The 27170-nt window shown below is 41.1% G+C and overlaps 2 protein-coding genes across 2 annotated transcripts; both read right to left on the bottom strand.

The window, feature by feature from the left end:
- Window positions 1-449: 449 nt before the first annotated feature.
- On the bottom strand, window positions 450-5373 carry LOC129134772 (ovalbumin-like). Its single transcript, XM_054654433.2, has 7 exons — window positions 5206-5373; window positions 4520-4570; window positions 3849-3977; window positions 3079-3196; window positions 2244-2386; window positions 1911-2066; window positions 450-845 (listed from the first exon to the last, which is right to left on the bottom strand). The coding sequence occupies exons 1-7, from the start codon at window positions 5371-5373 to the stop codon at window positions 450-452; spliced, it is 1161 nt and encodes a 386-aa protein (XP_054510408.2).
- A 13453-nt stretch (window positions 5374-18826) lies between these two features.
- LOC129134778 (ovalbumin-related protein Y-like) lies at window positions 18827-24741 on the bottom strand. Its single transcript, XM_054654445.2, has 8 exons — window positions 24544-24741; window positions 23336-23520; window positions 22635-22685; window positions 21919-22047; window positions 21050-21167; window positions 20688-20830; window positions 20196-20351; window positions 18827-19889 (listed from the first exon to the last, which is right to left on the bottom strand). Exons 2-8 carry the CDS (start codon window positions 23501-23503, stop codon window positions 19488-19490), a joined length of 1167 nt encoding a protein of 388 aa, XP_054510420.2. The 5' UTR covers window positions 23504-23520; window positions 24544-24741; the 3' UTR covers window positions 18827-19487.
- Between the last annotated feature and the right edge of the window lie 2429 nt (window positions 24742-27170).

The following is a 27170-nucleotide window of genomic DNA, read 5'->3' on the forward strand; positions in this document are numbered from 1 at the left end:
TTAGGAAATTTTGAGTGACTTATTCCAGGGGAGACATCATGAAATTTGTCTGTAGAGAAATCTGGCTAAGTTAGAAGATTGCATTTTTTTCCCAAAAAAGGTGATGTGTTTTTTCAGTGTGATGATTCGGCACTATTGTTAAATTGCACCAGGAACATCTCTGTTAATGCTCATGCTTTCTTTGGGTCAGATTTTCATTCCTTTAACTCTTCATCTATGAGTAAATAATAATACTCAGCATAGAGGAAAGGCAAAGGGCCTCTGCTTTCCAGCAAAATTTCAAAATTTCTCTGCCTTAACTTCTTTTTTTTTTTACATTTTTTTTAATAAAGCATCCTGGTTTTAGAAAATATGGACAAATGAGAAAGTTTGTGTTTCTTTTTACCCTTGATACTGCAGCACTTTGGGTCTTGCTGGGAGGGACAGAAACTCTTTCAGCTTTCCTCTCTTTAAGGGGAAAAGCATCTGCCAAAGAACACGATGCTGTCAGTTGGGTTGTGCTTGATCAAGAAGAGGAAAGGGTGGTCAGCTCTAATCTCTTCAGAGACACTTGTGTCATCTACCCCCGCTCCTGATGAGCGTACCACCTTACTGCCTGCTTCATGGATCTCCACAAATGCCTCATGGAATGCTCCAGACACCTTCAGGCTCCGTGCTGAAGAGATGCCAGAGAGATCGGCTGATGAGCTGAACAGGTCGGTGATACCCAAGGATTTTAAGACAGATGTGAGGTTATATTTTTCCTCAATCCTCATGCGGGGGAGATAAACTTTAATCTTCCTCTCTTCCATCTTTTTAGAACTGGTCCACTCCTTGAGATTTTCAAAGGTGATTGCGGTCTCAAGCTGCAAGGAAACAAACAAATTAGATCTCTGGGATGAGAGCACGACACCTTTTGTAGCAATGCAGTACCATTGTGGGTTTTTTCTCTTAAACTGACTGCTTTTCTTATGGTGTATTTTCTGGGTATATATGGATTAACGTGTCTAGAAGAGGAAAGCAAACCATGACTCTCTCTTCTCTGTCCTGCTTCCTATTTCTTTAATAGGCTCACTGGCAATTTATAGTCCTGACTAGATGGCTACTCAGCAAATTTCCCAAAGCTCTTGCCAATTTATCTTCTTTTCTTCAGAAATATATTCCAGAGGTCATTCTGTGCTTCTGACTTGTAAGCTCTATTTACATTTAGGACCTCCAAGTAAGGAAGTGTTAAAGGTTTTACTAATACCTGAAGTAATAAATGAGTAATAAATGAGCTATCAGTTATTACTGAAGAAATTTAGCTGTGTTCAAATGACTCTTTAGTTTTATAATTTAGGTTCTTAGAGTTAGTGCGCAATCATTTCAATGAACTCGGATTTATTGCATAACTTTTCCTATTCAAACTGCATTCCTGCTAATGACTATATTCTTTTCATACCAACAGTAATATGTCATGTGTGTTTTACTTTCTGAAATTGCTTTAATCACTCCAGTACTCGTATTCAATTTTTAGATAGTTTAATTTTTGAAGACATGAAGGAAGCATGTTGAAGGCTATCAAACCATTCAATAATTACAAATACTCAAGCTAAGATGAACTTCCCAGTAAGTTCCTCAGTATGCAGAAATTGAAATATAAAAGCTTTGGAGCTCAAAGTGCTGGAGTAACAGCTGCTTATCTGAGAAGAATCTGTTCTGCAGTGACAAAAATTGAACCCAATAAAGTAGTTGCTTAGCAATCCATCCTCATAAAAACTTTTGCAGGACCACTGAGAGAGATGTGTGTCTCTATGCAACAATCCCATGCTGCCAATATTCAGATCTGTGCTGGGGATGTGCTTTAAGATAACTTTATTGTGAAGAGTTTCTTTGCACCTAAAATTTCACTGTGTTCATGGTTTTCTGAAACCTAGCTGCCAGGGGCATACCTGCTCCAGGCCAGAGATGTCATCAGGCAACAGCACCCACAGGCTCAGCCACCCACTGGCATATGGAAGCTCCAGGATTCTGCATTTCTCAGAAGGGATCTCTGCCACTTTAAATGTACCAATCTGAGACATCATCTGCACAGGTTTGCTTTCTTGCTGAAAAAACAAAGAAAACAATATAGTTTTCAGAAAGAGTATTCCTAGAGTGTAGAAATGCCTACTTATGGGTAAAGCTGATGATTGCTCTTTTTCAGTAAGATTATACAGCAACTCGTCAACTCCCTTCATAAATTCTCGAACATGACACCCTTAAAGTGATGTAGGCCCACATACCTCAGAAATTCTGAAAGGAACTGTCTGGGTATCTTCTTCCTTAAATGCTTTCTCCCACAATCCCTTGAAGTAGATGGCACTGACCAGGATCATGTCAGTTTGTGAGCTCACAGAGCTTGGTTGAAGGATATTTTTGATCGACCCTTTCAAAATGCACAGGAAAAGAGAACATGTATAATACATCTGTGTATAACACATCTTACTTGGCACTTTCAACATTAAATGGAGGGTAAAGAATTTGTGGGAAGGAGAGTGTAGGGCAAGGACATTGCTTTGGTTTTGTAGCTGTTATCTTGTAGTTCCAAGGTTGATTTGCTCACTACTGTTGGCAATGGTTGTTGTTTCTCTCCCTATAAAGAATTATAGTGAGAGATAAAAGATCCAGAGATTTACTTGATACAAAATTAGCATATTTTGTGTCAACGGGAAGAACCATTGGAACCTTGTATCTCAGGATGGTCTCCCAGCCAAACATTTAATACTTTTTGCATCAAACAAAAGTGGAAACATTGGTGTCAAACTATTTGTCAGTGTGTAAAAAGCATATTTTAGTGCTCTTCCTTTTATCAGGACTGGAAATCTTTTAGCATATTGTAGTCCCTTTTATCAGGACTGGAAATATTACATATCCAGAAAGCCTCTACAGATAGAGAGAGTCTTCTAACAGGGATGTGTCTGATGTTAGATGATAGTTCTGTATCTGATTTCTTATCCAGGATAATGAGCACAGGGAGATGTTTTGATTTTTCATCACCTGACTTAAATGTTCTCACATGTTGTTCAGACATGGTGGCAGAAGGGAAAATACTTGTGCTGACATTTGGCTTCCTCTTACCATTTGTCTGTTTTTCAACCCAGGAATTTATGAGCTCTCTGGATTTTTCTGCAGCTGTTTGAAAGCTGATGGATTCCAAGCCTCCCTTATACAGTTCCTTCACGCATTGAATGTATTCCTGCAAAGAAAGAGTATGCCATTTTCAGCTCAGAATGTCAAAGCATTTTGCAGATGTAAAAGGCAAGAATGAAATTAACAGATATGAGCAATCTGCTTATTAAGGCTCATCAGTAAACTATGAGCTAGTTCATAAGCATCTTAAGATTTGACATGCATTGTTTCAAGCAAGAGTATATGCCCACATTTTAAAAAATATTTTCCAGAACTGAGTTTAATCTAAAACATTCATTTGAGTTAAGTATGGGGTTTTTATTCTCTTTGCCCACTTTTAATTTTTTTTTTTTTTTTTTTTTTTTGCAATGGTATTCTCCTTGAATTTCAAATTAAATGTTCCTTTCAATGGAAAACCTTGGAACATTTTTGAGAACCTGAAGTTTTTTTCAGGTTTGTTTTCCAAGTTGAGAAAAGAGTTGGAGTTATCTCTTTATTAATTATACCTTGACTTAATTGGATCTTTATTGTACTTTGCACAAACATCTTTTTGGCTAGTCACATTTTTTCTCAAGAGTTTCAGGGGTTAGGGCTGTGATAGATAGAATCTTTCCATATGGAAGAAAATTTTTTTAGCGGACCCTACACTTCTGACAGTGCTTTTTGCATTACAGAAAGTTACAGTTTTGACATTCAGATCAGATCTTAAAGCAACTCACCGGCAGAATTGGGTATTTCTCTTCAGCATAAAGTCTGCTGGCGATGCTGATGGAATAATTGTCACTTGGTTTGGTGATTTGGGTGACAATGTCCTTAAGTGAAGCGTGGATGCTCACAGATGTGCCGCACTGATTGATATGAATACAAATATAGAGATGATGTTACCCTAGTTTTAGTGATGAGTCGGTATTACATACTATATGAAAGGAGTAGAGTAGTTCAGATGCTTTTGCTTAGAAAATGGTTCATCCTGTGCTGATGTAATTTTGTAATATATATAATTCAGTGCTGGTTTTCTACTGTAATTTCCTCATGCCATTTGGGGGGACTTTTAATTTTCTGCTACAGTAGTTTAGCTTCAGCAGACCAGTTCCCAACCAGTTCTGTTTAACCACTAGCACCCAGCTACTTTGCCTAGTTATACAAATATCTATAATTTCCCCCTATTGGCCCAATATTATGGTGATGGGTGTCATTTTATACTTGCTCTGAATTCTCTGTTACCCACCTTCTCTGTTCATTCTTATGAATTAAATGTTCCCCCCAAATGCTGGATGAAGGGCTCTATGCACATTGGAATAGGGTTGGAACTGGTACAAGACTGCTTTATCTGATAGACTTTGCTCCCAGGAGAAACCGACATAGAGAAGGGATTAAATTGTTTCTGTACCTGAGATTCAGTACTCTCTCCAAATCCTGGGATTTTATCAAAGTGGATAGCCTGTAATTAAGAATAACAGTAGTTGAAATAACTGGTGTGACAAGAAAAAGGTTATGCAACAGAGATTAACACATCATGTTTGAAGCAAACCTATTGACTAACTGAGAATTACTCAAAAAGTGCAATCTATCAGTACCATCTCTGAACAGCCATGCATACTGTTGCCTGCTTAGATGATCCTTTTTTCTATTGAGCATCTAGGATTCAGCTCCAGTGTGTGCTACCAATAATGCCAACCTTCTTGTAGGTAACAAGACAGCCACTCTGTGAAGATAGTGAGAGCTGTAGGAAACACATGAAACACTTTGCAGTCTGTGGATATGTTTTGGCTCTTTCCCTATAGATTTTATTTCCTTTCCCTATTAAAAAAAAAAAAAAAAAAAAAAAAAGGTGTTGCTAGAACGTATTTTTGTCTTTGAGAATTCTACTGCTAAACTATGATAAAATTTAAATCCAGTCTCAAGATTATGGGCTGATTATTTAGCACTGTGGGAGTTTCAGGTGGCCACAGGCTTTGATAACTCTGGATCCATGTTTTGGTAACTCTGGATCCACATTCCTTAGCCTCTGAGGGACATTATAATATCATTAAGGGCTGTGGCTCTGGAGGGTTTAAATCCTCAATGTAGTCTCACCGTTTCTATCTGAGCCTTGGTGTTATCTTTTGCACCTATGTAGACCATGGAGAGGGTTGAAATGATGAGCAGAGGGGAGTAGCAGACATTCTCCTGGACACTCTGGCTTCTCAGCTCCCTGAATATGTCACAGCAAACTTCTGTGCTCACTGGACCGATGGAGGCCATTGTGCAGCAGTATTGCCTAGAGCAAAGAGCAGAAGGACAATAGCAATGTAATGATGGAATAGCATACACACACACAACACGTGCACTTTAATAGGAATTTTCAGGCTATAAAATGTAAACAAGTAATTTGGAAATCATTCTATGTTAACATGTCTGTTTCTATTCTCACCTCTCATGCATGTTAGAAACTCTGTTTTCACAAATCTGTTTCCTTCTGCATTTCTATACATTCACCTTTTTTAACAGCTCCTCAGAGCTCTGGAATCTGCATGTGGTTTCTGTTTACCTTTTCAAAGAAGTCAAATAACAATTGCCTGTACTTATTTTATTCACTGAAGGCTACAATTCCTTAGTACTTTGTAGCAGCTTGATGAAAACATGAAAATATTCTCTCTTTCATATACTTGCAAAGCTGGAAATTTAAGCACAAATTACATTTCCATTTGGTTTAGCTCTGGGCAGATAAAGGTAAAAGCAGAGGCTAGCTATTTTTATTTTCTAAGAATAAGAAGGTGTAGTAAAGTATCTATTTGTTGCACAGTACTTACTGTCAGTATATCTTCAAAGGCCTGTAGCTTACCCGTGTTTTAGCAATAGAAGCATGGACAGGCAATATAATTTGTCTAATGTCACCAAATCTAGGAGCAAGACTGATGCACAAAATTCATATTTCATTGTATTGTGCTTTCAGATATAGTTTGCTTTGCATCAACATGCTACGTTTTCTCAGACTATAATCTGTCTGAGAAATTAAATTGCTGTTTTTCAAAATCCAGCCCCTTATGTTGGAGCTAAATGCTAGGATCTCAAGTTTCTCTTTGTAGTGTTCAACTCTACCAAAATGTTTTGTGACTGGCCTCTTGGATATACACATACAGCCACACACATTTTTCTCTCACTTGTATACATTTTTCTCTCATCTGTATACATGATCCCACTTATAAGTTATTTAAAAATTGTACATCTGTGCACCCACGTACCTTTTTATGTTGTGTTCACCAACTCTATATTTTAGAAATGCAACTCTTAGAGAAATTTCACACTAAAATAAACTTAGCAAATTCACCGAACACCACAGTTCTGCTCTCAATTCACTCTTTTGAACGAGAGGTCAAGCAAGGAAACTTATTGCTTGTCTGTCAAAATCAATCTTAAAAGATACAGAATGGGAAGATAAGATGCTCTGAAATAGAATAATGTTTTGAGCACAAAATAACATTTTAAGCACAGAGAATAACTTTAAAAACCTCCCCAAAACCACAAACATTCAGATTTTACATATAACAAAACTGTGTAGGATGCATGTACACTGGTGAGATTTGTAGAGAACATCATGTAAATATTCTGTCCTGAAAAATATCAAACACAAGACAATCACTTCTCTCTTTTTAAGTTTAGTCAGAACCAAGGAATAATGCAGTGAGAAGGTAAATTTTTCTAGAGAAATTCTTACCTTCAGGCTTCAGCACCAAAGACAATACAGCTTTCCAGCTGTATGTGGGTATACTGGCTGAGCCCTTGGGAATTTATACAGTCTGAGTTGTGACCCACCCACTGCTGTCCCTCAGAAGTTTGACTTTTGACACCATAAAAATAAATTAATGGTATTAGGTCAGGTTTTTTTGTTTCAATGGGTTTGGGTTTGATTGAAGGGAGAACAAATATTAGTATTTTATGCTTTTTAACAGTGCTTTCCACCAGTACATCAGGACCATTTGGCTGGAGAAGAGGCTGGAAAACAATGCCTCATTTGCAATGAGATACTGGGATAGCAGTAAGAAACAAAAAAATGTAAAAACCTTAGTGACATCACACATAATTAGCAGTTATTAGTCAATATGTCAATAATTAGTCAATTTGTTATTATGTTCATAGTAATAGACCAGAACTCTCTTTCAGTTAGTCCTTTCTGAATGTACAAAATGCAGCCATGCTGGACAGAAGAGATAAGAGGACAGGACTTAGCCTTTTATTCTTCTTAAAAAATGGGGAAGTAAAGTAGGGTGCATGTGACAAAACCAATTGAGATGAAAGTCAAAAACAGGAACATTTTCTTTGAGAAGCTGGAATATTTATAAAAGATCTTTCTATGAATGTGGTTTTATAGCAAAGTATTTTATTCTCAGGGATTAACAGCAAAACATAACTCTAGATAAAGTAAAAAACAGTCAGTTCAAATATATTTGTGTATGCATTTGCCTTGTATCTCTCAGATCTTCCATGAGTAACTTAATGGCATGAGAGATGATGGAGGAACTGTCAAATCCAGCTAGAGTGTTCATGGTCTGTGGGATAATCATAATATATAATAGCAAGTATATTTCATTTATAAAAGCTATTGTTCTGTATTGGAATAATAGAATGGACAAACAGTTAAGAAACCATTCTGACCTCTGCAAAGTACAGTGTGATTTTTAAAAGCGGGGGGAGAAGGGGGGGAAGGCAGGAGTGGGATCTCAAAGTCAGCATGATGTAATTCTTTAGAACATATGGGACATAACCGTGATCTCTGTTAAGCAGAGTAGTCTCCTGTACTGCTGTCAAAAGTTTAGGCAGTGCAGTATTCTTTACCTCAGTCTGCTTCCTTTTGTGAAAATAAATGTGCCATATAAATCTGCATTCCCCTCGATGAGTCGTTGTCTGTCAGTGTGTAGCTCAGGAGGTGAGGTGAGGTGGTAACACAGACATCAGGAGAGGCAGAAGTGCTTTCTAGAAGTGCTAGGTAGCCAGAAGAAAATCTCACATATGATTAAATAGTGGGAGATGTGCCTGGACCCCAAGTCACACGTTGCTTTCCTTTTAAGCTTTGTGCCCACAAAATATTGATTATTAGTCATCCTTCTAAGATGATGATGAAAAAGCTGAAGTGAACGTGCCAGTGTGGGCTAATGCCAGCTGTGCTGAACTAGGAGAAACTGTGGACTCCCTCGAGGGTCTTAGAAAGAGATCTGGATAGACCGGAGGGCTCAGCAATCACCAAATGTATGAAATTTAACAAGAGCAAGTGCCAGATTCTCCATCTGCGATGGGGTGATCCTCATTGCAAGTACAGATCGGGGGATGAGAGGTTAAAAACAGCCCTTCATAAAGAGATCTGTGGGTTTGGATCAATGGCAAGTTGAATATGAGTCAGCAGTGTGTCCTGGTAGCCAAAAGGACCAACCACATACTGGGGTGCATCAGGTTCAGCATCACCTGCTGGTCGAGGGAGGTGATTGACCCTGCCAAAGGCAGGGGACATCTTTAATGTCCCTTGAAACCCAAACTATTCTCTGATTTTATGATTTTCCCCCTCTACTCTGCACTGATGTGGCCTCACCTCAAGTCCTGTGTGCAGCTTTGGGCACCTCAATGTAAGAAGGACATCTCTCTGTAAGAGCCTGTACAGAGGAGAGTGACAAAGATGGTGAAAGGCCTCGAGGACAAGAAGAGAAGGCTGAGGGGTGACCTCATCTCAGCCTACAACTTCCTCAATGGGTGCAGTGGAGGGGGAGGTGTTGCTCTCCTCTCTCTGGTGACCTGTGATGAGCCACAAGGAAATGGAATGAAGCTCCATTGAGGGAAGCTCAGATTGGACACTGAGAAAAGGTTCTTCATCCAGAGAGTGGTCAGTCACACCCTAAAACAGACTCCCTAAGGAAGTGGTCACAGCACCCCGTGTGTCAGAGTTCACTGAGTATCTGGACAATGCCCTTAGTCATACGGTTTATTTGTAGGTAGTCTTGAAAGGATCAGAGAGCTGAACTCAATGATCCTCATAGTTTCCTTCCAATTTGAGATACTTTATGATTCTTCAAGCCTGTGTGTCTTCACTTAATAAGCTGTTTTATCACATTGTTTATAGTGCACCTCAGATTTATGCCACTATTTTCACTCCTTATCCTTTTTTTGTATAGGGCCACTTGATGTCCACAAGGGTTTAGTTCTACTTCCAACACACTGGTCTTCAATTGCTGCATGTGAGAGTTGGTCAGTGTATTTACCTCAGTGAAATCTGCCTTTCAAATGCCCTTCAAGACTCTCTGCTTAACAACCATGATTCCCATTCCCTTCGTCTGGTTGATCATACATGAATTACAGAAGTGTCCAGACCTGTATCACAAGTAGAGCTCATCGCATATGACCTGAATTTTAGGACTTACAAACATATTCAGGAAGGAGCTTCACTTTTGATGATCTTTTTTTTTTACACACTATCACACTGCAAGAAGAGAATTAAAATTATCCCAGTTGTTTTTTGGTTTTTTTAATCTGGTGAGTTTAACTTCTGTGTAGTGTCCTGGTTCCAGATCTTCAGAACAGCTTTGTATGCATTTGATGCAGAGCTTTGTTGCATGATTTATAGGAAAATCATGTTTTCTCTCCAAGAATTGGAGCTTCAGGTGAAGAACACACCCACAATAAGCAAATACATGGAGGATAAAAAGCTCTGCTGTGATAATGTTTGATAAAGGGAAGCTGTGTTCTTTATGAGGGGTCTGGTGTGGTTTTCTGTGCTCAGACTGGGAGTTAATGGCCCATTTTAAGCAACAGAATATACCCATGAGCAAATGAAGAACTGGAACAGAGCAGACCAGCAGCATAACGTCGACCCTAAAAGGTCTTTTACAGTCTGCTTGACATGAGGTCTAAAGTAAGCAAACCTTCCTGCACTTGGAAGACTACCTGTGACAACTGGCAATGGATTGTCCTGTCAAGTACAGCTGTACTTGTACCAACAATTCAGTCACACATCCTTGTTTGACAATGCTTGTCCCAAGAAAGAGGTCAGCTAAGGCTCAGTTGCCCTTTCCTCTGCCAGGCATTTCATTGTGGAGCTGTCCCTAAACCAACAGACTCTTGACTACCTGAGCTTTGGACAACTGACAGTGTAAAAGGAACTTAACCAAAAGGATATGAAGTCCAGGTCAGTTCACAGAACAAAGCCTCTCATCTAATCACAAAAACCTATTCAGAACTCAGGATTCTGTCCTTGATCCTGCTCTTTTGCCAATAGAAAGGAGCATGTTAATTGTTTTGTGTTTGTCTTCATTCCACATTGTGACTCTAGAAGCTGGCTTTCAAGCAGGGACAGAGGTAACCAGTCACAGAGAGATTTACTGATTGCAGCTGACTGTCTCACTTGTTACCATTGCAGACCTGGGTGCTGCAGCTATCGATGGTTTCTCTCTTCATTGTTCTGTGGTTCTGTTTTTTTCCCCAGTACTAAGCAAATGAAGTATCTGGTCAAGCTCCTTCAGAGCCCATGGCCCACATGGCACCTTTCTACAACTGCTCTATTCCATTGGAGATGTGCACTGTTGCCTGCAGTGCTGCCTTGATCTCTCACAGACAGTGACAGGGCATTTGTCATTGCCCTTAATTGTCGTTGCAATATCCCATATGACATCTCACATCCCTTTATTCATTTGAGACTGACACAGGCTTAGACTTCATTATACAGATGATGATTTCTTACTGCTCCCCCTGACATAGGTTGATGTGACCTTCATGGCATAATTTTCAATGATCACATCCCACAGGCCAGCAATGGGTTGGATGGGAGTCTTTGACTCCCATGTTTGAAAAACATCCTTACTGTGGTTGAATGGGTTTTAGCCTCACATACATGCAAAGCCTTTGCCTTGCTTCCATACCTGCTAAATATCTTTCTGTGGAAGCAACATGTGTCTGATGATAAAGGTGCCTTCATTCTGTCCAAGCTCAAATGCAAAAAGCAAGTGTACAAGTGTTGAAAGCAAGGAGAGTCCACCAGGCAGGAGCATAGAAGCTTTCACCATGCACTCAGAGATGAAATCTGAAAAGCAAAAATTGTGCTGGAAGGAAAACTGACAAGGGATGTGAAGGACAGTAAGAAAAGGTTTTTGGGTGCAACAGCAAAATGAAAACTAAAGAAAAGTCAGGATGATTGGAGAAGGTCCCTGATGATTTGAAAAACTGACTAATTTTCAGAAAGGAACAGGAGGAGAATTGAGGAGACTACAGGTCTCTTCAGTCACTGAAAAGGTGTAGTGCACTGCTGCAAGGCACTAAGGGTTAGTACTCATAATGATCTGTGTCAAGAAAAACACAGTCTCTGAGACACTGCCTAAAATACCATTTATTCCAGCTAACATTGAAAGGAAAAAGAGAATAATATAGATAATTTTTATTGTCACTCACTACAACTACCTGAAAGGAGATTATAGCCAGGTAAGGGTCGGCCTCTTCTCCCAGGTAAGTAGCAATAGGACAAGAGGACATACTCTTAAGCTCCACCAGGGGAGATTTAGGTTGGACATCAGGAAGAAATTCTTCACGGAAGAGGTGATTGGGCATTGGAATGGGCTGCCCAGGGAGGTGGTGGAGCCACCGTCCCCGGAGGTGTTTAAGAAAAGACTGGATGTGACACTCAGTGCCATGGTCTAGTTGACATGGTGGTCTTAGGTCATAGGTTGGACCTATAGCCTGCTTATATAGGTTGATCATCTCAAAGGTCTTTTCCAACATAGTTGATTCTGTGATATTCCCTTAGCTGCTGGGAACCCCAAGCTGTGCAGCATTGGAAAGATCACTATCCACAGAGATAGGTGTTCACTGACACTTTGGTCTTTAGAGCTCTTGCAGGAATTTTTAAAGAAGAAAGCAGTTAATTTCTTCTGAGAAACAGAAGGATGTTCACATGAAGACCTGCTGCTTCACTTTATGATAAATGCAAAGAGGCAGGGATGCAGTCACTCATGCCAAGTGGGAGCTACCTACAGGTTCCTCCCTTCTGACTCGTACACAGAGTTCATGCTGCAGCCCAGGGCGATGTACAGGACAGCACAGGATGGGTAGCCAAGCTCCACGCTCGACAAGCTCAGGCCTGCACCTTCTCCCGTCAAATACTATGTAGGTCACTAATGCCCTGGTGTACCATTGTATTTGAGCTCAAATCCCTGCAGAAGGCTTCCAAGCATAGCCTCCTGGGAACATTTTGAGACATGTGAAGGAATAAAAGATAATGAAGAAAACCAGCTCAGATTTACCAAGGACAAATCTCTCCTGACAAACATCATTGGTGTCTGGGGTGGGACAGTTTGTCATATAAACAAAGGGAGAGGAGAAGATATTGTACACCTGACTTTAGTAAGGCCTTCTGGATGATCTCCCATAATATCCTTGTAGTCACATTGGAAAACTATAGCCTGAGTAAGCAGGCAGTATTTTGGGTGGAAAGCTGTCTGACAGCTTTCTGAGAGAAGCAGCAGGAGCAGGGCTGCTCCATGAGAACAGTGAGCTGGGCCAAGAGTCAGCCCTCAGGGAGGGCAGTGCCCTCACCACAATATCTGACCATAGGGAAGCAGAACCAAATGTCAGTGACAGGGTCCTCCAGCATCCATGGACACAGCAAGAGGAGAGCCAGGGCCATGGTCCATTTCCAGAGCCTAGGTTAGGGAGCAATGAAAACTGGTTGCTGCCTGTGGAATGGGAGGCTGGCTGACCTGGGCCCGGCCCCATCGCACCTGAGCAAGGGAAACAGGACAGACCCTGAAAGGGTGACAGCTCCAACCAAGCCTTCAGAACATGAGGCAATATAAGCCAGGAAGTCTCTCCACAGGTGAGGGCTGCAATCAGATCCAGTGACTACGAGGCAGGTCAGCAGTGACAGAGTAGGCTCAAGTTCAAGCCAGGAGATGAGTGCACAAGTTGTTGTCAAGCAGGCCATGGCCAAGCAGGGCAGGACTGAGGGGAACGGGAGAACAGCCCCTGATGTGGTGTCACTGGGGTGGGGGCTGATGGCCCAGGGTGGGGGGTAGCATGGGATCTGGGGATTTGGGCAGCTGGGAGAGGTTCCATGGAAAAACAAGGCCACTGAGGGCTTCTAGTGCAGCCCCTTCTGTGGGGACAGCGTGCCCTTGCTCCTCAGGGAGACCTGTGCTCAGGAGGGACTCACTTCAGAGTGACTCAGTGGCTGTGGGGTGCTAGGGGGCTGTTTCAGGGGACACAGAGCTGGGACAAGGGCAGTGGATAGGAGACGGACATGGCATGAGAGGTCAAGAACGGAGTGAGATGGTCAGGGCATCCCAACAGTCCCCAGAGGCTGGTCAGGAACAAACCAGGAAGAATGGTCTGGCTGGGTGGAAGGGGAATATTCAGGAGCCTGGCTCTGAGTAATGAGTGAGTGCTTTGTGGAGATTGGGAAGGTTTGTTAGGACAGGGCCCTGTGTGACTGGAGACCCAGGCTCCTCCTGCTTGGCAGGGTGCTCAGGCAGGACTGAGCTCACTGTCCAGGAGCAGCAAGGGCCATCTTTTCCCAAAGAGGAACAAACCAGGAGGCAAGGGGGATGCCCCAGCTGGAGTCCTACCAGCCAGAGCTCAGCAGCTGAGCAGAGCAGGCCTGGAGACCACGGGCAGAACAAAGGCAGGTGCAAAGACAACATTGACCACAAAGTCAATTCACACAGCAGAGGCAGGTCCAGGTCCAGTGATCACAAGCCAGGGCCAAGGTCACATTAGGAGTCCTTGGCCAGGAATGGGCACAGCTGTGTTTGAACTGGAGAGTGACACACCACTGATGTAATACACATGGGAACTGAAAGTCCAGCACATAGCTCAGAGCTCCTGGGGTCACAGGTGTGGGAGAGGCTCCAGGACTCTCACAAATTCATTAGTGCAGGACTATTACAAATTCATTAGTGCACTCAGAGCTCTGTCATACACTTATGAGCAAAAGAGATGGGCCTGGAGACAAGGCTCCAAGGCTTAGGACTGAGATCTGTCAGGAGGTAGAACTGGAACCTGTAGTGCACTTCAGTGCTATGTCTAGGCTGAAACAAGCTTCTGTTGTGGACAACAGCTTTGGCTTGGGGAGTTTCACTTAATTTCTTGCTGATTAACATTAAATTTTTGTTGTTTATTTGGTGTCTGACAATGTAACAAACCATGAAACAAACAGACCCTTCATCCTGCTTCCCCACATTTCACTTCAATACAAAAAGTGTCCTCTTGTGCTTACTAGTTTCAGCTTCCTTGTTATACTCGGTGCTCACCAGTCCCTTTGGTGGAGCAGCAAGCAATGGAAGAGGTTGTGATTGGTGTATAACTGTATATATCTGCCAGATAGTGCTGCTCACTTTTATTCTGTGCTCTAGTCTGCTTCAGGAGCTGCAGTTCCACAAGGATGTCCTTGCTGCAGCATCAGTGACCAGCAGGCTGCAGTTCCTCTGGAGTGTCACTGCCCTGGCATGAGCTGCCTGTGGCTGCAATGCCCCAGAGTGACTCCCAAGAGTGTGCCTTCAGCTGTGCTCTTTATAACATCCCCTTCTTATTAACATCTCCATGTCTTCTGTTTCTCCAGACACATCTGTCACATGTCTCTGTCCACTCTTTCTTAATTACACTCAAGCAGAGGTGCTGTTTGCTCTTCTGACTGGAGATTTGGCACAGTATGAGCTCTTTTCATTCATTACAGGGTCTGCTGCAAATGCCCAAGGACAGTTTGTGTCCTCCTCTCACAAATGGTGCCGGTACCCAACACAGGCTCCAGACCCATGTGCAGAGGGTGCTGGGGAAATCTCTTGCTGAAGCTGGCTGTGCTTTCAGGGTCCTAACACTGGCTGTTGTCAGTCCTGGAACTTAAATAGCTGATAGTATTTTCTGTACATTTATTACCTCTCAACCGATTTCTTTTCCATGGTTTTGTCCAGTTCCCCTTTAAAATCATGTGAAATTTTATCATCTTCCACATTCTTTGACCATTAATTCCATCATTCAGCTGTTTGTTGTCAGCTTCCTCTATGTGCTGGGGTTTTTTAACCGCTTTCTGCTAACCTCTTTTGATGCCCTTAAGTTCCTATGTCAGAAGATACACCAAATAGTCCACCTCTGACACTGCCTCCATAACACTCAGCACTTCAGAAACCACTGCTCTTGAATCATCCCTCTCCTAAAAGTTTGACTGCGTGGGCCCAGGGACACGTGAAGCAGCTTCCAAGCCTTGAATCTGAGCACTGTTTGTGGCAGAGCTGTGAGATGCCTCCATGGGGGTCTACATCCCCCTCACTCAAGAGAAGAATTTAGGTGGTGTCTCTTGACCAGCCCTTGCTAGTTTGCTTCGCCATGAACCTCAAGCAAGATGGACACTGCAAGTATTCATTTTGGACACTAGTAAAAAAATTATTAAATTTCCATTTCCATTTTATTGGAAATGACATGAGAAGGGAAAAGGAGAGAGCATAGTCAATTTCATGTCCCTTCCAGTGGTCAGATCCCAAAGTGGTGCAGCATTGGATAGGTCTTTATTCAGGGAACAGCACACTGTGCATATCCCATGCATGCAGAGGTTCACTGGTAGTGTGATCTTTACAATTTTATGGGTATGTTCTGTTTATAATTTCTACTGATGAATGAAAGTATACAGAAAAATGCTGCTTCACTTCAAGATTAAGACAAGGATATGCCAGCAATATCATCACAGGGTGCCAGGTCAGGACCATCTGTGAGGTTCTCCATTCCTCCATCTGTGAGGCTCTCCATTATGATTAGCAGATGAAGTTTAGCCCACAGCCCCATGATATGTTCAGCACCGTATGGTCCCGGACACTACGCAGTATGTGCAGCCTAACTTAACACAAAACTGCACACACTGATCAGCCTGATCAGATCCATTTTTACATGGTCACTAACTCCTCAATGTACAGTGTTCTGTACTAACCAGTGATCTGGTTAGGAGCACTACAGACACTGATTTTTGGATTTAACCTGCAGGCTTGATATTTGACCTACCTCATCACCACAGGCTTGTTTGGCAATCACTGGACTGTAGCAGTAGTGTAGGGAACTGCAGTATATAATATCTTATGGGAAAGCCCCTGCCTTTCTGGTCTTGTTGTCACCTCCTGCTGTGTATCCCCTTTCCTTGCCAAGCAGCCCCACCCTTGCTGCTTTTTGACAATCTCCTCTCTGCTGTCCCTTTTCCCTACTGATCAATCTTAGCTCACTAGCCAAGAAACAGAAAGCCCTGCTGTGCGTCAAAGCCTTTCTGGCAGACATGTAGCTTTCAGCTTGATTCAGCAGGATGTGCTTTCTCAAATACCATTTGGGAACCCAGGACAGCTCTGCCCTGGAGTTCAGAGGGTTCTCTGCACTTCCTCTAGTGACTATGGTTACAGGATAATGCCTGCTAAATCTTGTGCCTTCAGCCATGGATTCAGTTTGCTTAGGAGACAGCAGGCCTCTCTCACAAGTCATATATGCAGGGATGTGGAATAGTCTCAGAAATTTATATTCCCCAAAGGGCAGGGAAGATATGTCATCTTCAACCCTTCCCCAAATGACATAACAAGGAAGGCTACAAATAGTTCACACAGCATTTCAAATGCTGTCCTGTGTGTGTCTGGTTTTGTTCCACACACCCCTGGCAGAACAGTAAACCCAGAACAACATGGCACATAGTGAAAATGGAGTGTAGTGAATGGACAGATGGCAGTTTATTGACATACCATCTTCAATGACGCTGCCAGCGGGGCAAGAAGGGCTGCAGGACAATACCCAGACTTTGTGGGAGCTGGGATTAGTGTTATTAAACTCTTACCAGACTTCAGAGCCAGGAAACAGCAGGCAGAGTTTGCTCTCCTCATGGCTGCTCTTCCCTCATCCCTTTGTAACACCTTCCACGCTGGTCTTTTCAGAATTGCTTCCCATGGGAGCTGCAGCAGCCACACTGACCTTGGCAGAGCCTTTGCAGCAGGTCCTGCCAGCCCAGACCAGCAATGCACAAGTGCAGTACTGGGCCCAGCCATTGATATAGGGGATCTTATTCAACCTCCCTGAATCTGCACTTTTTCCTCTCATTTTAGCCTCTTTAGAGGGTGGTTTCTCTTTCATAAACAAAACAGCTCCATCCATTCTACAGTGTTTGACCATGATATTTTTTCCAGGACACAGACATTTTAAAATGCCTCTGATGTTTCACCAAATAATATTTCTGTCTTTTTCTTCAAAAAATTACCGGGTTTCAAGCCCAGTGCCACTGGCTTACATTTTCAGTATATTGATCATAATCATCTGCTTGCACAAAAATTAAGAACAAAATTGGAACCTACATTAAGCTCCCAGATCTAGTTTTCAACAGATGTCTCTCTGTCAGAAGACTTGAGACATCATTTTGTATCCCTAGTGACACCTAATGGCCCAATGTAGAATGAGTCAAATAGTTCTGTTTCACAGTGAGGACATTAGATGGACCTTTCTCAGATGTAGCTTTAGGAAACCATTTACCATTTCATTCATCTTCATTTCATTACCATTGATTTTCACAATTTATTTTCTTTAAAATAATCATCAAGCAAAGGAACAATTAAACAAGAGAATAGTTATTTTCTATATTAATGTTATATAATTCAATAAATATTAATTTTATTTTCATTGTACCTAGAAAGCACAGAGTGACAGATATACTTGTTTCAGTTTAATAACAGATCTATAATTGTTTATAAACTTTCACCCTCTGCTTCTTAGAAAAGTATTTTCTACATCCTGCCTTTTTCTTTTTTGTTTTACTTGTAGCAAAACTCTCTTTGCTGCCTTAGGTTTTAAGGGAAGCAGAACATTATATGCATAGAAATGCTTGAAATTGCATAAACAAGAATACGTATTTACTTGAATACTTCTAACCGTGTCTAATCCCTTAAAACTGTCTTGGGAAGACCAGTATTTGCAGCTCTTCCATAGGCTTCATAGCAGCCAAGATATGTTTCCCTATAGTCAGCATCATCATTTCAAGTTATATTTAATACTTACTTCTGAAATGTTTGAGGCAGCTCCAAATACTGCCAACTATCTCCCTTTTCTAAGCACTTTTTTAGTACTGTGATTTGAAGTTCTGCACGTGTATGCCAGCAGAAGAAAGATTGCTTAAGTCTGTGATCAACACTAATAAGTCTTTCAATTGGAAAAACTGCAACCTGAAGAACCTTCCCCCTAAAGACTCTGAAATAGGAAATGATACCTCTAGGGGATTATGTTATCAAAAGGCAGTAACAAAAGATTTTCTCACACGGTTCCTGTGGGTATTAGACAGCTGAAGCAGTCCACCTTTTAAGAAAAATAGCAATCCTTTCCTCATGTTTTTGAACTTGTATCTCTTAGGCATCCCCTAATGTATTTCCTGGGGGCAATTAGAGGAAATATTTTAAAACTCTCTGGAAATACAGTAGCAGATTTAAAAAACTGAGTTATTTAATATGTCATATGGAGATGAGTGCAAGGTAAAAACAGGAGCTATGGGGCTTATCTTGCTTAAATTCAGAATTTTAGGAAAAGAAATGTTAGGCTCTTGAATGATTTCATATATGGGTACATTCTGGTTTTGAAAATAGTATCTAAATCCTAGTCTAAACGCATTCTGTAAATAACAATGACCCAATATATATTTTGGTTGTGTGGTGCAGTAACACAAAACAGGTAGAGACATGTTTAGTTTGCAATGCTTTTATTAGAATAAATAGAAGGACCGACAATTGACATTCACAAAATCAATGGCATATCATGGGAATGAAGATGGGAAATTGTATCAGTCAGGCAGGTGTTGTGTTTGGAGATGATGATTTAAGAAGAAATGCGAAACTTTCTGTATGCCCCCTCTGAACAAGACCTTAGCCTTACAGTATGTGCAGCACAAAGAAGCACAAATGCATTACTCAAAGAATGATTGCTGAAATTAAGAATTTCGTCTGCAAGTTGTCCAGGCATCAATTCAAGGATGGTTGCACAGTGAGATCAACATAAAGGAACAGGATTATTTTAATAGCTGTGTTTATTTCCTGTAGAAAAACCAGACTCTCAATATCAGTGTCAGAATTTCTCACAAGAATAAAAACAGTGGTCCTGAATCCTAAGTTATTCAATCATGATGTTAAGCTACCTCTTGAAGTTCTTATTTATTCCTGGATATAAGTCCTAAGTACAACTTGTGTAAGCAGAAATATCAGCACCCAAAGATCTGAAAAGTCACACGCTTCTGCAGGAATATCTCCCTAGATACTGAAGGCTTTCCACTTAGTGAAGAGATAAGATCATACTACAATACTAGAGTAAAGGGGGTCTGTTTCTTAGGGGTAGGCAAGCATTATTTCCAGCCCTTTTTCTCCTTAGGGAGAACAATATCTACCAAAGAGGAGTATCATGTCACTTGGATTGTGTTTGACCAAGAAAAGGAATGGGTGGTCAGCCCTGAACTCTTCAAACTCAGAGGAATGTTGGATGTCTCCAGTTACAACCTCTGAGCCACCTGCCTCAGTGCCCTCTTCAGTGATTTCCATGTATGCCTCGTGGACGGCCTCAGATACCCTCAAGCTCTCTGCTGCAGAGATGCCAGAGAGGTTGGCAGAGGGGCTGAACAGGTCAGTCATACCCAAGGAAGTCAGGACAGATGTGAGGTTATATTTCTCCTCAATCTTCATGCGTGGGAGGTACACTTTCACCTTCTTCTTTTCCATCACCCTGGGACTGGTCCATTCCAGGAGTTTATCATAGCTGATTTTGTTCTCAATCTGCAAAGACAGGCAGGGCATTAAATGTCTGAGACAAAAGTTAAATGGAATGCTTTCTTGGAATGCTTTCTTCATCACTTTCATTTTTTATTTCCCCTAGGACAAACTTCTTCTTTAGTAAACATTTGAAACCACTCACAGTGATAGAAGTCCTGCTACCTTGCCTGCCTCTGATTGTGCTCCCCTCCCAGCCCAGCACACAGCCATGGGGTGGGCAGCTGCAATGTCAGTGAGCAGCAAAAGGTCTGACAGCAGCCAAGCCTCACTAAAGTCACAGCCCTTCTACTCGCCCTGCCAGGGCCATACCTGTGCCAGGCCAGAGATGTCATCAGGCAGCAGCACCAACAGGCTCAGCTCTCCACTGGTGTATGGAAGCTCCAGGACCTTGATTTTATCTTCAGCCACTCTTCCCACTCTGAAGGTGCTGTTCTGACGCATCATTTGCACAGGTCTGCTCTCTTGCTGCAAAAACAAAAATGTGAGATGATGCAATGTGGGAGCAATCTTTTTCTTTGGTCAGACAAATGTACAAGGCCTTTGAAAGGACAGGACTCAATCTTCAACCATGCTGCCTTTGGAAAAGAGCTGTATCTCCATTTTCCTCTCTTGCTTGCTTGTGTGCCCTGGAAGCCTGGTCAGACACAGATCTTGTGAACACTACTTGGCTTTAGGCCCACTTACTGACAATGATGGACTCAGAAAAATCACCCAACCTGTGACAGATATTTGTAGCACCCAGACTCCTGCCTGTGTGAGCCAACAGCTGCCCTGGCCAGAGGTGTGTCCGTGCCCTCCTACCTCAGTCACGTTGAAAGGCTCTTCCCGAGTGTATTCTTCTTTAAATGCAGTTTTCCATATCCCTTTGAAGTAAATGACATTCACAAAGACCAGCGCAGTATGGAGATCAACAGAGTCTGACACCAGGAAATCTTGGATCCGTCCTTTAAGAAAGAGACAGGGCAGAGAGAGGTAAGATCCAGCTCCTCTGCACAAATCTCTGTGATGCTGGGTTGAGGGTGGTGGCTCCTGTTTTGTGGAGTTTAATTTTCATAGCAATAAGCAACCTGCACTTGCTTGGACCCACCTTTTCTAGAGGTTATGAGGAGAGGAAGACAAGGTAGGTGAGCGAAAATGCCTGCTACCAATTTTTGAGCCCTTACCATTTGTCTCTTTCTCCACCCAGGAATTGATGAGCTGTCTTGCTTCCTCTGCAGCTGTTTTGAAGTCAACTTCTTCCAGCTCTGCTTTGTAGAATTTCTTTGCACACTTTATGTATTCCTAATAGCAAAAGGGTTACAGTTGTCAGACTGATGAGGACTTGGAATTGTACAGATGTCTTAAGCAAGATTGTGAAATAAAGCAGAATGGTTTAAGGAACAGTGAATGTTTACTCCTGGGTCTGAGCATCAGACACTGAACATGTCAGTCACATCTGTCTTCCTTAACTGAATCTTAAAGCTGTACAAGAAAGACTGCTTCACATATATAGGTCTGGCAGTTTTTGATGAGACAGGGTTCCAAGTTAAAATTTTGATATATTTCCTTTGTTTTACCAAAACAGTTTCACTTTAACAAACATTTCTAAGGACAGACAATGTTTGTCTCCTTCTCTTTGTGTTCACTCTTTAGGGTTTTGAACATTGTATTCTCACATTCTTAGATTTCAAAAGCGAAGCTTCCTTTCACTAGGAAAACTGACAATTTCAGTTTCCAATATTTCAACTAATAAATTTTATTTAATTTTCCTTAAAATTTACATTTTTCATCACATGCCATTTTTCTAGTAAATTAACAGCAATCTTGATTACTCCCTGTGATTTGCAATATAGGCATATTTTCTGCCATCATATCTTTTGCCTTCATCTAAGAGGCACGGAAAAGTCCAAACTCATTTTGTACCAGTTCCTTTCATGGCTCACAAGCACCTCTTCATCAACAGAGTGGGCTACTGTTGATGGTGCATCTCTAGGGCAGAGTCACAGGGCATTTACAGGAAATCTCATGGAAGTCAGTTCACAGTATAACTCACCTGAAGAATAGGGTATGTTTTTTCAATATAGAGTCTGTCAGCAATCCTGAGTGAGTTAGTAGCATTTTGCCTCCTGATGTCTGAGAGGAGATCCTTGAATGTTTTGTGGATGTACTCAGCAGTGCCACACTGAGGTGATGACATGAAAAAAGAAGATAGATTGCATAAGGAAATAAGATCCTAAAGTCTGGTCCCTTTCAGTTAAGAGTGATGCTACAGGGCAGTCTTCCCCCACAGACTGTCTCCTTTGGGACAGCCAGTGCTGTGGTGGTGGTGCATTGAACGGGCAAATTCATCCTTGTCAAGACAAATCCCCTGAAATGTGCTTTTTAAAAGATGCAGTTGAATTCCTGTCACTGAGACTTCTGGGCTCTTCTCTGCCCAGCATCTTTCTGCCCAGCTGAAAATCGTCCTGCCCTGCTGTACCCTGGCTCTGGGTACTGAGCCCTCTTCACTCATCCCCCGGCAGCAATTGCCTGGGAAGACACCCTGGTGTCCAAAGCATTCTGCCCACACCATTACTTGTTCTGATGCAAGATAAGCAACCTACTGTCTTTCTATGTTTGTTCTCTCCCTCCCTCCACAGATCCCCTTGGTTTGAGGCCATTACTATAGTTTTTGTCAGGGTCTGAAACAGCCAGGAGGAGAGGCAGAAAAGTTCTATTTTGTTCTGAGGAGAAAATAAGACAGAAAGGAAGATTAAATTATTTCTCTACCTGGGAGTCAGAAATGTCTCTATCCTCTGTAACATTATCAAAGTGAAGGACCTGCAAGAGAAAATACCGGTGGTAGAAATGAGAAGCATGACCAAAAACAATGTGAATTTGAGATTTATACATGAGATTTTACACATGCTTGTGTAAAAGAACCTGTTGGGTCAGAAAAAAAAATTATGAGAAAATAGATTAACTAAAAATTCACAGGTAAGTTTGCAAGTGGTCTAAGCCATCTGTGACCTTCAATACTATTCTTTCCTTAGATTATATTTTTTTTCTACTGAATATCTAGAAATTAATTGAGTTATATATTATGTATTGCTAAAAATAGTCTGTCTTCCTGTCTTTCTGGGATTTATTTTCTATATGTATTAAAAAAGCAAATCTGATAAGGTTATTTGGAACTTGTCAGAATTTAAAAAACATAAAATTGCTGACTGGTAATCTATTTTGCTATTGTCCCTGAGATTTATTTTTTTTTTAATGTTTAAATCAACTGCCTGTTATATTGAAAATATGCACCTTTTATTAGTATTTTCTATGTGTAACTCTTGATTCAGTTCTCTATTTTGTGACTTTGGCTTAGTTCTTGTGCCTTGAAACAGGTGAAAAGCTCACCAGTGGATATTTTTCAGTGATGTTACTTAGAAGGAACAAGTAGCATAAGTAGAGGTGACTTTACACCTGTGTAAATAACATACCTTCTGCATCTGGGATTGAGTCTTACCCCTTGCTCCCATATACACCAGGGCCAGGGTTGAAAGCATGCTCAGGGAGGAAAAGAGCACGTTGTCATTGCTGCGGTGCAATTTCACCTCTTTGAATACATCAAAACAAAATTCTGCATTTGCTGCACTGATGGAGCCCATTGTGAAATCCCTGTTGTCTGAAGGAAACAGAAAGAGTCTGACTTACTCTGGTGAAATAGGTCAATTGTAATGCAAAAAACTCAGTGCACATGAACCCCAAACAGAGTTTTTTCAGCAAACAGAATCCAGTCATGTGGATTTAAAAGGCAGATATGGTTTTGGATTCATGAGCAATCAAAGTGCTGGACATCTGCCGGCTGTGCATAGGCTGGTGAAAGAAGAAAACACAGACTAGAAAACACAGTGTGCAGCTGCTAGAGAATAAAATCCAGGGTACTCTGCCATATCTATCACAGTCCCTATCAAATCAACATGTTCATGTGACAGTCATCTCCTGATGTGAGGTAATTTGAACAACAATGCATCTAACTGTTCCCCTGATGGAATGGATGCTCATTCTCTCTCTAAATTGAACTGATTGTATAGGCGACATAAGGTAGATTTTTTATTATTTACCTATTCTACTTACTGTTATATTTTAGGCTCTAAGCTCTGTTTTTGTTCCTGGAGAAGAAACAGATTCATGAAGCAAATGCTTGGGGGGTTTTTTGTTGTCATTTATCATTGAAAATGTAACTATTAAAGATAACACAGAACTGTAGAATGATGGGATCATTTGAACATTCTGCACTCCTTGATTTCATTCAGAGAATATCTTACATAACCCCTGGAATTTAAACAAATTCAATTTTGTCTTTTAATACTAAATGAAAAGTTAAAGCAGTAGAGGAAGAAGGAAGTTTGTTGTAACTTATCACCAGCTTTACAATGTGGAAGAGTTGGTAAACAAAATTATAGTTCATAAATACAAATAATTTGACTTTATATATGGCAGACTGTGAAACAGCAAAATAATACAGACAATACATCTGAAGGTAGGTAAGGTTTCTGCAGAAGGCATCCTGTGATAATTAGTTTCTTCAACTGATCCTGAAGGCCACAAACATGAGGTTACATCAATACAGTTATAAGTATTGTAAAAGACAATTGTTATTATCTTGCATATTAGAACTTAAGCCATAATTGAAAGAAATGCTTACCTTATCAGATTCACCAGGGAAAGGTAGAGCACAGCTTCTCAGCTGTACTTGGAGCAGACTTGACAAACCCCTTGGAATATATCTTGTGTTATTTTGTGACACGCCCCATGCTGCCTGTTCTGTGTTTACCCAATAAAGTGATGGATGGAGCTCAATGTCAGACATGCACTTTTACTTGGAATAAGTCCATTCTTTGAAACAAAAAAAAAAAGAGCCTGAAAAAGGGATTTTAATTTAAAATTTCCGAAAAGGAAGGTTTATTCATCATAGCACATGAAACCTTGCAGAAAAGACAGGAGAACATAAAAATGACTGAAGCAAAAATAATAATAAAGGCTATTCATTGGAACTTGAATAGTAAGTATGATTTGGTTATGGCAGCAAATAGTGTAACATGGCTTGTGAAAATAAAACAAAAAGGAATGGTGAGGAATTCAGTCTTGTAGAATGTCTCTAAGGAATTTTGTCTTATTTTCCCTAATATTCCTGTCTTGAGTAGTGACAGGCCAGATCCATTTCAGAGTCACCATTTTGTGAACTTACAAATTTTGCTAAGCTCAGCATATGCAGGGCTGTATTTATTGCAAGTTTTCGCCCATTGTTGGCTGGACTACCGCTATCACCAGTCTTCATTCCCACCAGAATCCATAGCTCTACCTAAAGAACAGAGAAAATTTGCCACTGAGGAACATAAGAAAGAGCATTTCCTTTCAATGTTTATTGCCAAATTTAATAAAATTGAAGTACATTTTTCTGCAACAAGTTATATGTATTTGTCTGATGTCCCTTGCTGCATTGCAAAAGACCAAAGACATAGTGTTTCATAGAGCACAGTTTTTCATTCCAGAGCAATCTAGTTCAAGAAACTCAGACACAGTCAGAGTCTGGGCAGCACATCAGTGGAAGAAAATACTCAGTGAGAGTGTTTGGGGAATGCAATTAATTTCAATGCATCTATACAGGGAAGAACAACTGAAAAATGTGTTAGGGAAAGAGAATTTGACAAAGTAAGAAAGACAAGATTTCTGTAACTTTTAAATTCAGGCATCAGGATACTTAGATCCTAGTCAGATGCTGCCAGAAAAGGATTTGAAGTCACCGCTACAATTTTGAAGGGTAGTTTAAGGTGTGCTGTTCTTTTCCACAGGTCACAGCACCAGATGCTAGGTTCAAAATGTGCCTTTTTTACATACAGAGACCATTCTTACGAGACCATTCTTACATTCTTCCACAAGCAACTTCACGGCACATCAGCTGAACAAACCAGCTGAAGAAACATTCATGGTCTGCAAGACAGTCATAATATACAATAGCGAGGAGAAGCCAGTTGCATAATTCCTTTGAAATAAAAGAATGGACGGACAATAAAAGAAAATGCTTTGACCTCTCAAATGCCACATAATTTTAAAACAGAAATCCAAAGTCAATACACAAAATGGCTCTGAAATTGTCTAGAACGAATTATGCCTCAGGAGAGTAGAGGTGGACTTTTTAACCCTTTTCGTTGTCTGTGAAAGAGGAAAGCGTCTGGATCATTCCTACGTTTCTGTCTAGTACAGTTCTTCATAGTCCCATTCAGCTGAAGTTGCTCATGCAATAGGAGCCAGGAAGAGCTCGGTCTGGACAGGTATTTACATCACACTGGTACTTTACACAGTATAGTGTGCAGTCCAGGCCAGTCACCCTTGTTATTGCAGGAACAGGGCTTTTGAGGGAAGATCTTTAGACTTTGACCCACTTGGGTGCCTGATCACTGCAGGTCTATTGCAAAGAGCATGAGATATTCATGCAGTGTGTAAACTGGTCACCACTGCACTGTTGTGAGTCCCATTTAGCTGAAAAGGGTCCCACCTTGCAGGAGGACAACAGGTTAAATGAGTGCATGTGCCTGTGGAGCATGAACCTTTAACCACACAGCTGGGAGATGCTCCCTAGTCTGCAAGCTGTTCCTGCAGCTGCTGCCCATTCTGCCTTTCCATCTTAAAACTGTCTTGTTTCTGTTCGAACTGCCTTCTACACGTGTGGCCACTGTCCATTGCAATATACTTGACAGCTCAGAAGGCAAAGGATTAGCCAGTATGTTTGTCCCTGTCACTTCTAATGTTTGAATATGCCTTGAGTCTTCTTCCTTGGCAATCGAATTATCTAGTGGTGTGCCTTAACTCACTGTGTGTGAGCCACCTTGGCCCTTGTGCACCATCCACCTGAATCATATTTGTATCATCATAGACAGCCTGTAACTTGGTAGCAACAGCCAACTCACAGCACTGATGTTGTTAGCAAAATATTTCTGAGTTCAATGTATTCACTAATGAAATAATTATTTTGCTTTAAAATAGAAAAGGGGCAGTCTCCTGCTTGAAAAGTATGCTACTGCACAACCCAGGTCACTGTTTTTGTTAGCATTTCAATTTTTTATTGGTCAAATAAATGATTAACGTAAAGAAAATTGTAGAGACAACTAAATCATTCCACAAGTAAGTAAAAATCTTGATTATGATCAGCTATCAGCATAAAATTGTAAGAATATGAGAGGTAGTGCCTTATGGACTGGGCAACTTTAGATCTATCATGGAGTCCAGTGAGGTTAAGCAAACCTTCGGCAGTTGAAACACTTCCTAGGAGAG

Source organism: Agelaius phoeniceus, chromosome 1 (genome assembly GCF_051311805.1).
Source record: "Agelaius phoeniceus isolate bAgePho1 chromosome 1, bAgePho1.hap1, whole genome shotgun sequence".
NCBI lineage: Eukaryota > Metazoa > Chordata > Aves > Passeriformes > Icteridae > Agelaius > Agelaius phoeniceus.

Excerpts from the sequence above, each read along its gene's own strand:
- LOC129134778 (XM_054654445.2), bottom strand. The coding sequence starts at position 23,503 with ATGGGCTCCATCAGTGCAGCAAATGCAGAATTTTGTTTTGATGTATTC. Across the intron at positions 22,048-22,634 it reads GAGACATTTCTGACTCCCAG|TGTGGCACTGCTGAGTACAT; the intron begins GTAGAGAAATAA and ends TCATCACCTCAG. Across the intron at positions 21,168-21,918 it reads AAACATACCCTATTCTTCAG|GAATACATAAAGTGTGCAAA; the intron begins GTGAGTTATACT and ends TTTTGCTATTAG.
- LOC129134772 (XM_054654433.2), bottom strand. The coding sequence starts at position 5,373 with ATGGCCTCCATCGGTCCAGTGAGCACAGAAGTTTGCTGTGACATATTC. Across the intron at positions 2,387-3,078 it reads GGTTGAAAAACAGACAAATG|GGTCGATCAAAAATATCCTT; the intron begins GTAAGAGGAAGC and ends GCATTTTGAAAG. Across the intron at positions 846-1,910 it reads ACATCTCTGGCCTGGAGCAG|CTTGAGACCGCAATCACCTT; the intron begins GTATGCCCCTGG and ends GTTTCCTTGCAG.